Source organism: Urocitellus parryii, chromosome 4 (genome assembly GCF_045843805.1).
Source record: "Urocitellus parryii isolate mUroPar1 chromosome 4, mUroPar1.hap1, whole genome shotgun sequence".
NCBI classification, from domain to species: Eukaryota; Metazoa; Chordata; class Mammalia; order Rodentia; family Sciuridae; genus Urocitellus; species Urocitellus parryii.
Window position 1 is genome coordinate 190,256,289 of NC_135534.1, and position 13,583 is coordinate 190,269,871.

General features: G+C 33.2%; 1 protein-coding gene across 4 annotated transcripts in view; it reads right to left on the reverse strand.

Moving 5' to 3' along the window:
* The window catches only part of Ptbp3 (polypyrimidine tract binding protein 3), a 92,672-nt gene that overhangs the window by 34,645 nt on the left and 44,444 nt on the right, over positions 1-13,583 (reverse strand). For all 4 annotated transcript variants that reach the window (XM_026391135.2, XM_026391133.2, XM_026391132.2 and 1 more), the window contains one exon: positions 7,016-7,162. In XM_026391135.2, the coding sequence (XP_026246920.1) occupies positions 7,016-7,162 (147 nt within the window). The remainder of the gene's footprint in view (positions 1-7,015; positions 7,163-13,583) is intronic.

Below are 13,583 nucleotides of genomic sequence, written 5' to 3' on the forward strand. Positions count from 1 at the left end.
GCAGAGAAGCCTGTCAAATACCAGCCTAATCAAGAGACAGAGGAGTACACGATCAGTAAAGGAACAAATTGAAAATACATGCTACCTGAAATTACACAATAAGAAGAAAAGAGTATTACTTCTGTGGTGTACCTATAAAAGATACTTACCCTGAATGGAAACATGAAGAAACATCAGACAAACTCAAATTGAGGGACATTCTAGAAAATAAATTGCCTATAATTTTCAACAGTATCAAGGGCATGAAAGTCCTTTTTAATTTTTTTAATGTTTATTTTTTAGCTTTAGGTGGACACAATATCTTTATTTTACATTTATGTGGTACTAAGGATTGAAGCTAGTGCCTCGCGCATGCTAGGCGAGCGCTCTACCACTGAGCCACAACGCCAGCCCCTGAAAGTCCTTTTTGAAATTTGACTTTTTTTAATTTTTAAAATAAAACTTTTTAAAATTTGACTCCTTCAAAATTTAATTTATTAAATTATTCAAAAAATGCAGTAGGCTGGATGCGGTGGTGCCTATAATCCCAGCTGCTCAGGAGGCTAAGGCTGGAGGATCACAAGTTCAAAGCCAGCCTCAACAAAAGCAAGGCACTAAACAACTCAGTGAAATCCTGTCTGTAAATAAAATACAAAAAAAAAAAAAAAACACCCTACATATATACATACATACACATACAATGGGGCTGGGGATGTGACTCAGTGGTCAAGGGCCCCCAAGTTCAATCCTCAGTACCCTCCCACCAAAAAAAGTAGCACAAAGGAGGGAAAATAAAAAGAAAAAAGCATAGTTAGTGATTACTAAAATTAAATGAATGCTTTTAATGAATCTTTTGCTCCATACTTATCATTTCTTAAGGTGATGATATCTGAATGATAAAATAAAAAATTCTACCACTTTAATGTCACTTTAATTTTTACATATCACAGTCAGTTGCAATTTTAAACATCACAATACTTTTTTTGTATGTAAATCATAAACTGAGGGACATTCTAGAAATCAAACTGCATATAATTTTCAACAGTGTCAAGGACATGACATTTCTTGTTTTCTTTTCATGATTCTAATTTTTAGTTACTGTTTACTATTTATTATACTGTGTGAGATATTTGAGTTTTCACCATTTTGCTTTAAGTAACAAATACCTGTCTGAAAATCGGAAGTCTTTCATTTTCTATACGCTTAACATTTAAACAAATTTCACTTTTATACTTGTATATATTCTTTTTGCCCCTTTTAAAAAACATGCTGTGGAAATGAGCACTATTCCTTTTGAAATTACTTGCATACAAACATTTTTTATACCACACACAGATTTTTAGGTATCAAATGATACACAAACTGCTAAATGTTCAGTTTCCAAAGCAGCAGCATCTTTGAGAAGGTATGAATAATTATTTGAATATTTTGTATCATTAATTCTTAAAAACCATGCTTTTAGGCAGACAATTAATTGTAATGGGATATTGGCCACCTCAATATCACTTCAATTCAAACATGGCATTTTATCTCATCTTTTTCACACTGTTCTCCCCAATAAGATTTTATTGAAAAGCAAGGGTGGTACTGCTTTTAACAACTGAAAACTGATTCAGACTTCCATGTTGAATCCACAGTTGGTGATGTCTTTATGGTTTAGATATGAGGTGTCCTCCAAATGCTGATGTGAGAGACAACACAGGAATGTTCAGAGATAAAATGATTCAATTATAAAAGCTGAGAACTAATCAGTGGGTTAATCTATTTGATAGATTAATAATTTAAAAGGACTAACATACTAGGTTAACTGTGGGCAACTAGGGTGTGGCTGGAGGAAACAGGTCACTGAGGACATGCCTTTTGAGATTATATTTTGTCCTCTGTGCCCTAACCTCTCTCTTCTTCCTTGCTGACATGAGCGGAGCAGCTTCCTACCACCACATCCTTCTGCCAAGATGTTCTGACTTACCTCTAACCCAGAACAATGGAGTGGTCAACCATGGACCAAATCTCTGAAACCATAAGTCAAAACACAAACTTTTCCTTCTCTCAGTTGTTCTGGTCAGGTATTTGGCAAAGTGACAAAAAGATGACTGACATACAATGGCAGAGGGAAATGAATCAATCAATTAAAAGACCCTGAACTGACACAGGGGTTAGAATTAGGAATCAAAGCAATGAAATTAGTGTTATAACTCTATTCTACACACTTGAAAAGTTATGCAGAGTGCTTGCCTAGCATGCACAAGGTCCTGGGTTCAATCCCCAACTCTGCCAAAAGAAAAAAGTAAAGCAGAGGCTTGGAAGACATAAAAAACAGTGCTATCCAACAGACTCCTGGGATTGTAGAAATGTGATTTCTATGCTGTTCTATGATAGCAACTAGTCACAAGAGGCTAGTGAGCATCTGAAATGTAGCTATTACAACTGAGAAACTGAATTTTTAAATGTAGTCACATATAGCTACTGGTTGCCATGTTGGACATCACAGTTCTAGAGGATCTCTGGGAAAAGATAGCATCCTAGGGAGATTTTAAGTATAATAACTGTCCCTATTCCTCTTAGATTAAAATGATTACTTTTTTCTTTTCAGTACTGACAATTGAACTCAGAGCCCCACATGATAGGAAAGCACTCTACCACTGAGATATATTCCCAGCCCTTTTTAAATTTTATTTTGAGACAGAGTTTCACTAAGTTGCCTCTACAGACCTGAACTTGTAATCATCCTGCCTCTGTTAAGATTACTACACAAAGCTAATGGGAAATGATTTTTAAATATCTGGGAAACGAATTCTCTGGAATAATTATACTAACTATTAAAAAGGAAACAGTATAACTGGAAAAGCAACAAAGATTTTATTGTTAGAACAGGGACATATATTTCACATAAAATATAAAGAAGCCTAGATAATGTGAAAAGCACATTTCTAGAATTAAGAAGATAAAATTAGGGCTGGGGATGTGGCTCAAGCGGTAGGTAGCGTGCTCTCCTGGCATGTGTGGGGCTCTGGGTTCGATCCTCACACCACATAAAAATAAAGATATTGTGTCCACCTAAAACTAAAAAATAAATATTTTTTTAAAAAAAGAAGATGAAATTAACATATAGTAAATGTACACAGTCAAGTGTTTGGTTTAATAATTTTTTAGGGACCATTTTAAGGGCAAATTTTCCTAAAGTCATCTCTGAAGATTTATACTTCTACCCATGTGATTGAAAACAAAACATATAAACTATCTACAACGACTGCCATTAACATAATCACCTCTCAAATGTTATGCTTCAGGATATGATCTGAATATTTTTAAAAATTTTAAAAATGTCTTTTAAATAAGGGACCCCAAAGTATTTGATATTCACCTGACTAACAAGTTATGTCCATGAGCTGGAAAAGAAGTTACATGCAGATATGTGCAGTTCAGACAACAATAATGAAAGAAACACTAATCTATTAACTTCCTAGGACTGTCAGAATAAAAGGAAATATGGTACATTTTATTTATATAAACAGGTACCATCTACTTTGATCTCAGTTTGGTGTTGGACTTTGAATAAAAGAAATCTCAATTCCATTTTATCAAACATTAATGCACAAAGATTGCACAAAAGTAATAAAATGGAAAGGGTATTAGGAAGAAATCAAAGCTATCTAAGAATAAAGTAGGTCATTTGGGTGGCTCTGGTTGCCAAGCAACCGGTATTTCTGTTTCCCATTGGAATAATTTAATCATTAAAAAGTTTTACTAAACTATTTTTTCTTCTTCAAGATTTATACTTCAATTTATACTTTATAATTTATAACATATTCAGGAAACACACTAATGGGAAAACTGTAAGACTTTTTTAAGGAAAACTTAAACTTTACTGAAAGACGTAAAAGAAAACAATGTAACTTCTTCCTCTAAAGGATCACAGAGAAATAGAAATGTGTTAGTTATTCCCAAATTAACCTACAAAATCTATCCTATTCCAATTGCGTTTTTTAAGGAGCAGATATTACCAAAATAATTCTGTGATATATCTGGAGAAATCAGAAATACTGATGTTAATTTCTGAAGAGAGGGTATATTATCCTATAATATACTAAGTTATAGTATGCGCTGAAGCAGGAATGCAATAGAATGGAAGCTAGTCCAGTTAGAGATGGAGCAGCACACACGAGGATAGACCAAGCCATGCAAGCAGAATGCAGACATGTCTAATGAAGGTGTCTGTCTGTCTGTATATTGATAGAAAAACTAGAATAGTAAGTGGGTTATTAAAATAACAATGTTTGGGGCTGGGACTGTAGCTCAGTGGCAGAGTGCTTGCCTAGCATACATGAGGCACTGGGTTCAATCCTCAGCACCACATAAAAATAAGCAATAAAATAAAGGCATTCTGTCCATCTACAACTATAAAAAGTTAAAAACAATAACAACAACATTGCTGCCCTTATTCCCCACATCAAAAAAACTTCATAATAGAACAAAGATTTAAACATCAAAATAAAAGGAACCAAAACATGAAAATATTAGCATATTGCTTGTTTGTTTAAATCTGGGTGTGCTAGGTTTTTCTGAGCATGGTACCAAAGTCAGACTGCATCATGACAATCTTAACAAGAGTTTTTACTATACATATAAAAAATATTTTTAAAACGTATACGAAAAAACATTTATAGAAACAGAAAGTAGAATCGTAGACAGAGGCTGATGGGAAGAATAAGTGGGAAGTTATTATTTAATGGATAGGAAATTTCAGTTTTAGATGATGAATATGTTCTGAAGATCAGTGGTGGTGGTGGGTTATACAATAATGTGAACGTGCTTAATGCCACTAAAGTGCACATTTAAAAATGTGGTGAATAATTTGGCATTAGGTATATATATTTTCTTAATATTTTTTATTAGTCATTGATGGATATTTATTTATTTATATGTGGTACTGAGAATCAAACCCAGTGCCTCATACATATTAGGCAAGCACTCTACCATGGAGCCACAATCCCAGCCCGATATTTAAAAACAAATTTTAAATGGGTGGAAATGGCATAAATAGAAATCACTATAAATAAATATATTAAAAATGATCAGGAGTGATGGGAGGGGAGGGGAGAGGAAGGGGGGAAAGGAAGGACAGCAGAATAAAATAGTCATTATTATTGCTGTATGTATATACGTGACTGCATGACCAATGTGATTCTGCAACCTGTACACTCAGAAAAATAAGAAATTATACCCTATCTGATTCAAATGTATGATATGTCAAAATCATTGTACTATCATGTGTAACTAATTAAAACAAATTTAAAAAAAAATTTTTTTTTAAATGATTAGGGTTGGGATTGTGGCTCAGCGGGAGAGTGCTTCCCTCACGCGTATGGGGCACTGGGTTCGATCCTCAGCACCATATAAAAATAAATAGAATAAAAGTATTGTGTCCATCTGCAACTAAAAAAAATTTTTTAAAAATGATCAAATAAAAGTAAAACAATAAGTTATAATTTATCACCTATCATATTAACAAAGATAAGCAGGAAAACCACTTGCTTATACATTATCAAGAGCACCCTAAATTGGTATATAATCTTTACAGCAAGCATTCATGCAACATATTGAAATATAAAATATAATCTAATAAGATAATGTTGGAAGTGTGCTAAAATATGTTCTTGGAGTACTATTTGTGAAAGCATTAAATAAGAAACAACTTCAATGTCTAAGAAAAAGTAATTGGATATACGATGGCTTTCCTATATAGAGGAATAATAGGTAATTGTTGAAAACTTATGAAGTACCTCTGATTTGTGGTTATGAAACCATGTGCATAACATATAGAGAAAAAAAATAAAAGGTTTCTAAACATCAGAATTCCATTTGTATAAAATAGATAACACAGATACCAGAAAATGGAAGGGCACATACTAAAATATTAGGTTTACTACTTATTAGTTATCTCTGGACAACTAGATGATTTTTTTTCTTTAACTTCTCTAGATTGAGTGTTTTACCATGTGTACATATTGTAACTGTAATTTATAAAGGCAATTTTTTCATTTTACAAAATCAGTTCTAAGCCCTGGGGATACAGCTCAGTGATAAAGATCATGCAAAGGCAAGGCCCCAGGTTCAAACCCTATCATACGTGTGGGGGGTAAAATAAATTAAATGAAATCTATTCTATTTTAAAATATCAAATGCTGCCAGACTCGGTGGAACCCATCTGTAATCCCAGGTACTCCAGAGGCTGAGCCAGGAGAATCTCAAGTTCAAGATCAGCCTCAGAAACTTGGGGAAACCTGTCTCAAAGTAAAAGGTCGTAGGATGTAGCTCAGTGGTAAAGCACCACTAGGTTCAATTCCCAGTACAAAAAGAAAGAAAGAAAAATTAAATACTGCACTTATTCTAGTTTATATTATATGCCCTGTGTCTTAAAACAAGGATTATGTGTAGGAAATGCCCATTGTGATCAATGTGGAAAACTAAAACTCAATAAATTTAAATACAGTTTGCATTGTAATGCCTTTTAACACAGAATCAAAGACTTTTAAGTTCTTTGTATAGAGCAAGAATAAAGAGGCCAAATATGCTCTTTACGTAATAAAACCCACTTAAAAACTACTTGCTTTGTAGATAAAATTTTCCTATCTTTAAGTAACTTCAAATTACTACTTTTATCTATTTAAAAATTAACCTGGAAGGACACAAAAGACTCAATATGAAATACATTAAAATAAAAATAGAAAAGTAAGGTAATAAACATTGATAGACTACATTCCACATTCATCTTAAGGAGTCAAAAATCACTTAATTCTAAACACATTCTCATTAACATCTTATATAGGTTACTCAACATTACAATATAAGCATCACACTCAACTTCTCAAATCCTTTGCTATAAATTCTGTAAAAAGGAGGAGTTAAAATGAATGACTTCTAAAGTTCCTTTCAGATTTGAAATGTTAAAAGGTTCATAACTATAGAAAATTAATTTTAAGTTATGATATCATATATTTTTACTCCTATTTTTAAAGATGTCTTAAATACTTACAGCTTGATTAGGCAGATTGTCAGTCTTAAGTTCTCTGTGATTGGAATACTGAATATAAACTGGCTGGCTTCGAAGTTGAGGAGTAACAGGAGTGTAATAATTCACCATAGTAACTGCAGCTTCCTCAGAAGCCATTTCTAAGAAAGCCTGCAACAAGCATAAGAAGGTAAGGGGGAAAGCTCGTCTTTTAAAATAAGACAGTTCACTATTTTATCAGTCTAACTCACTCTAAAACTCATGCATTCTCAACAGAAATAAATTTCCTCAAAAAGATGAAAAATCTTTTGTTCCAAAATATATCATGGATGGTAAATAGAAATATACTGGAAAAGCTGGGTTTGAGAAAGGTTTGGACTTGAGAAACTGTCAGTTGATTAAATAATTTCATGTGTTTTATCTTCCTATTATTTTTGCTTCTTCTAAAATTTAAAAACAATTAAAAAGGTTAAAATAAATATATAAATCAACATTATAAATGGATGTTTTCAGAGACTGTGATTTAATAGTTTTCTGTGAAAACTCTGGGGCTAATGGGCTTTATTCTACATCAAGATACTGAAATTTCATGAGGCAATAAGGAATTTTTTTTTTTAAGTCTCAAATGCCCTTTAGAGGAAAAAAGGAAGGAGAGAGCATTGTACTAACTATTTAAATTCTTGGTTTTTTTTTTCTTTCCTTTTCTTTTGGTGGTGGTTGTGAAACAACAGCACAAATAAAATTAAATTGAGCGTTCATTTTTCAATAGTTATTATTTCATACTTTGCCAACTAGAAACCAACTTATCTGATCTGATAGCAAGAACGAGAGTTGTCAAGACTTGGTAGAAAGGGAACCTATATCTAGCTATGACAATTTCGATAACTTAGAGGTCATTAACACCTCTGAACCTTAGATTTCCTCATCTAAAATATGAAGTACTGCCCAATATGATCTTTAAGTCTTCTCACATTTTAGGTAGAATTCCTGTTAGGTGATCAGTCTGAGAGTTTACAGGAAAGAACTATTGGAAAGCATCTTTTTCGAGTGGTGGTGCCCAGAATTAGTTTGTACTTACTTTACAAATATGTTCTCAATCAACACTCATGTTACACTTTGAAGCAAAAGTTACATGTAAGTATTCAGAGTTCTTTTCCCTATTTTATATATTTATATTATATGCTTATACACATGCACACACATAAACACTATATCTACACATCTGTATGTTACATATATTTCTTGTGTGGCATCATAATAAATTACTACTAATCAAAATCAACACAAACCTCTAGTTATATAACCCAACTATTTTTTCACTATAAAACATTTAATTAGCAAGCATACAGCAACCACTTCAACTTATGTATAAAACACTTAAAATTTATAAAACATACATTTATTAACAATAAAATTTACTGAACACAGAAAATGGCAAATATCTATAAATCCAACTATGCCTTTGTTAATAGTTATCTTAACTGTCAGATGTTTTCATATGAAATCCAGTAAAGGAATATCAAATATATAAATGTTAAATATGATGTATAATGGTATCGACCAAATGTCACAACTGAACCAATTAGATGTTTCAAATTAACAATAATTCCCCAAGAGGTAGTTATGTTATTAGCCCATGAGGGTGAATCAAATATCACAAGTCAAGGAATCAATTCACAATAAACATAAAATTCCACTATCTTAAAGAGACAAAAGTGGCTTCAAGTCATTATACATCTAAAAGATATAAATGTCCATGATATTCTTTAAAGTATCGGTAATAGACTTTTTCTAATATTTATAAGACAGGAGTATAAAAATGATTAAGGCAAGGAAAAAAAAAAGCTGGGATTCAAACTCCAAAGCTTCTTCTCAGCAAAAAAAAAAAAAAAAAAAATCAGTGAGGTGAACAGAGACTACAGCTTGGGAGCAAATTTTTACCACACATACATCAGATAGAGCACTAATCTCTAGTATATATAAAGAACTCAAAAATCTTAACACCAAAAAACCAAATAATCCAATCAATAAATGGGCCAAGGAACTGAACAGACACTTCTCAGAAAGTGATATACAATCAATCAACAAATATACAAAAAAATGCTCAACATCTCTAGCAATTAGATAAATGCAAATCAAAACTAATATTTTATCTCACTCCAGTCAGAATGGCACCTATTAAGAATACAATCAACAGTATGTGTTAGCAAGGATGTAGGGAAAAAGGCACACTCATACACTGCTGTTGGGACTGCAAAATGGTACAGCCAATATGGAAGGCAGTATGGAGATTCCTTTGAAAACGTGGAATGGAACAACCTTTTGACCCAGCTATCTCTCTCCTGAATTTATACCAAAAGAACTTAAAAGCAGCATACTACAGGGACACAGCCACATCAATGTTTATTGCAGCACAATTCACAATAGCTAAATTGTAGATCCAACCTAGATACCCTTCAGTAGATGAATGGATAAAGAAAATGTGATATATATACACAATGGAATATTACTCAGAAATAAAAGAGAATAAAATCATAGCATTTGCAGGAAAATGGAGTTGGAGAATATAATGCTAAGTGAAGTAAGCCAATCCCAAAAAACCAAATGCCACGTGTCTTCTCTGATATAACGATGCTGATTCATAATGAGGATGAGGAGGAAGCATGGGAGGAATAGAAGAACTTTAGATAGGTCAAAGGATAGACAGGGGAAGGGGAGCATAGGGGTGGGAAAGATGGTGGAATGAGATGGACATCATTACCCTAAGGTACATGTATGGAAACACATATGGTGTGACTCTACTTTGTATTCAACCAGAGACATGAAAAGTTGTGTTCTATTTGTGAAACATGAATTGAACTGCACTCTGCCATCTCATATAACTTATTAGAATAAATAAAATTTTTAAAATTTTTTTAAAAAAGAAAAAAGTTATGGCAATAGTTTCTACCTGGTTTTTAATCGCCATTCAATAAAGAATTTGTAAACATTATTCCAATAATATTCTCCATAAGGGAAGAAAGTATATTTTTACTAACTCTTTGCTGAGTGTTAAGAAATAGTTCAATTTCTAACATCAGTCACATAAAGGAAAAGTTTAACAATGTTTTTGGAATATGTGATTCTTGAAATAGGAAGGGTTGTTTTTTTTTTCCCCTAAGAGTATACAGAATCTAGACTTTTATATGTAAAAATAAATTTCTCACATGAAATCCAGTAATAATTTATGATTTTCCAAAGTAGCTAGTCAAAGAATTCAGTCTTCATCATGTGGGGTGGAGAGACAACTACAAGTCATTGCCCGGAGGACTTAAAATAGCCCCTCTCTTCCCCCATCATTCCAAATGCTCTGGGAAAGGTTATAGCCCATAATTGGCTCAGTAATCATGAAGTGTATTACTAAATAGGTATTTTCTAAACAGAATTTATGATTTAAGAAAAGTAATTAACAGGTACAGTTAGCTTACAGATAAACCCCAGAATAAACAGTAAAGACAAGAAAAAAAAATTGTGACCTTGCCTACTGCCTATCACAACCAATATTAGAGATGATCATGCTTGCTTTTTTCAAATCACACAGACCACAGGATTTCCAGCAGTAGCAACTCTTGTTTAACTCTTGTTAAATAATAAAGAAAATAGCCCCCATGAACTAGTCTCCAATAGATGTAAGAAATGTGCACACATGAGGAATACATACTAGAGCATGTTTGTAACCTCTCTGAATCTTAGTAACCTCATCTGAATTAAGTGGGGATATTAATCAAGCAGTTTACTAGAGGAGGACTGAATCAGACATGATCCAATTACTTTCATACCCACACTTGACTATTTTTTTGATTTTTTAGGTACCAGGAATTAAACCCAGGGACACTTAACTACTGAGCCTCATCCCCAGCCCTTTATGTATTTTACTTAGAGACAGGGTCTTTCTCAATTGCTTAGGGCCTCACCAAGTTGCTGAGGCTGGCTTTCAACTCACAATCCTTCTGCTTCAGCTTCCTGAGCCGCTGGGATTATAGGTGTTCCACACCACAGCTGGCTCTATTTATTTATAAGTGTAGTCATGTTTCTAAAACTTTTATTTACAAAAAGAAACAACAGTGACATATCACAATGTACTATAAATTTTATAGTCTAGATTCCATGTCCTCTTCTCTATAATAATGCTTAGCACTAAAGATTTTCAGGATGGGGATGTGGCTCAAGCGGTAGCGCGCTCGCCTGGCGTGCGTGCGGCCCGGGTTCGATCCTCAGCACCACATACAAACAAAGATGTTGTGTCCGCCGAAAACTAAAAAATAAATATTAAAAAATTCTCCCCCCCCCTCATTTAAAAAAAAGGGGGGGGGAACTAAAGAATACATCCCAGTGAGGTCTCATTTTGGAACAAGAAAGCACGCAATCATTCAAATCAATATAACAAGTATTGTATTTTTGTTATGGTCATGAGAGAATCAAATTTTCTTAGTTATTTTCAGAAAAACTTATTTTTTTCAGGACATTGAAACAGGCAAAAAATTTGGGGTTAAAGTCCAAAAAAGCAAAAATCAGACAAATGAGATTAGATCAAGTTTTTAAAAAGCATCTGCAAAGCAAAGGAAATTATCAACAATATCTATAATATATAAGGAACTCCAAAAACTCAACAGCAAAAAAGAAAAAAATTAAATAATAGACAATAGACCTAAACAGATATATCTCAGAAGGAAACATACAAATAGTCAAAGGTATCTTAAAAATGTTCAACATCGGGGCTGGGGCTGTGGCTCAGTGGTACAGTGCTCGCCTAGCACATGCAGGGCCCTGGGTTAGAGCCTCAGCACCACATAAAAATAAAAAAATAAGATAATGTGTCCAACCACAACTAAAAAAAGTAAAATATTAAAAAAAAGTTCAACATCAAAGAAATGCAAACTGGAAAAAAAAATGAGAGGCTACTTCATTCCATTATCAAAAAATAACAAGTGCTGGCAAGAATGTGGAGAAAAGAGAACGCCTGTACACTTGTTGGTTGGAATGTAAATTAGCTCACTCATTATGGAAATCAGTATAGAGATTACTTTAAAAATTAAAAACAGAACTATCATATGATCTAGCAATCCTACTACTGAGTATATATCCAAAGGAAAGGAAACCCATATGTCAAAGACATCTGCACTTCCATGTTTATTGCAGCACTATTCACAATAGTCAAGAAACAGAAATAACCAAAGCATCCATCAAAGGATGGATGTATCTTAAAGAAAATGTGAAACATACATAATGGAATACCATCTAGCCATAAAAAAGAATGAAATTCTATCATTCGTGACAACACAGATGGAACTAGAAATCATTATGTAAATGAAATACACCAGACACAGAAAACAAGTACTGAATGATCTTATGGAATATAAAAAACTGAACTCACAAGCTGAGTGGAACAGTGGTTAACAGAGGGTGGGGAGTGTAGGGGAAGAAGGTATGGGGAAAGGCTGATCAGTGGGTGGGTATTAAGTTATTGTAAGTAGAAATAAGTAGTTCTGGTGTGCTATGTTGAACAGTAGAGTGACTACAGATAATGATAATGTGCAGCATATTTCAAAAAGCTAGAAGAAATGATTTTAAATGTTTTCACCATAAAGAAATGATCAATCAGGAAATATGCTTAATCTGATTTAAACAACACACAACATATACATGTACCAAAAATCACATGGTACCCCATAAATATGTATGATTCTTATATACCATATATATGTATGTGTGTGTGTGTGTGTGTGTGTGTGTGTGTGTATAGAATTTTTTTAAGTGCAGGGCTGAGAATCAAAACCTACAGCTTTTGTACATGCTAGGCAAGCCACTCTCTGAGCTGCATACACTCTCAGTGCCAATTTTTGTATTATTGTGTATCAGTTAAAATATAACTAATTTTAAAAAACCCTATTAACTTACCAAATGAAGCCTCTCTTATATCTCCCTCAAATTATTAAATAAATTACATATTAATTCTACAACTGAATATACACACTGTTAAATGAGTTTACAGGAAGTCATTGTTTTGTACTAGCCCCCTACACAAGGTAGATAAATTTCCAAAATAACAAGTTTCTTTTTCTTTTCTTTTTTTCCTTTTGGTATTAGGGATCGAACCCAGGGCCTTGTGCATGCAAGGCAAGCACTCTACCAACTGAGCTATATCCCCAGCCTCCAAAATTACAAGTTTTTAACAGAAGGTTCACAGCAACCCATTAGCATGAGCTCATTCTACCCAAACATGTTTAATGTTTACCCTCTGCTTTAACTCTTACAATAATCCACTTAGTAAGAAAGTGTTGTTTCCACCTTAAAAATGCTAAACCATTCTATCATGTCCAGCTTAACACTCATACTATCTTATAGAATTAAGTATTGATTAATTCTAACATCTCACATAAAAGTCAATTAGACCTTAAAAATCGTTGTAATTTTGTCTTGTGACAATACTATACATTTCTATCTAGATTTTGGGAAACTTCACTGTTCTTTGTCAAATATGGTGTGATTTATATCCTCTCTATCAGGGTCTTCTAGTAATCACAGGATGTTTTCATAAACCATCTTATGAGTA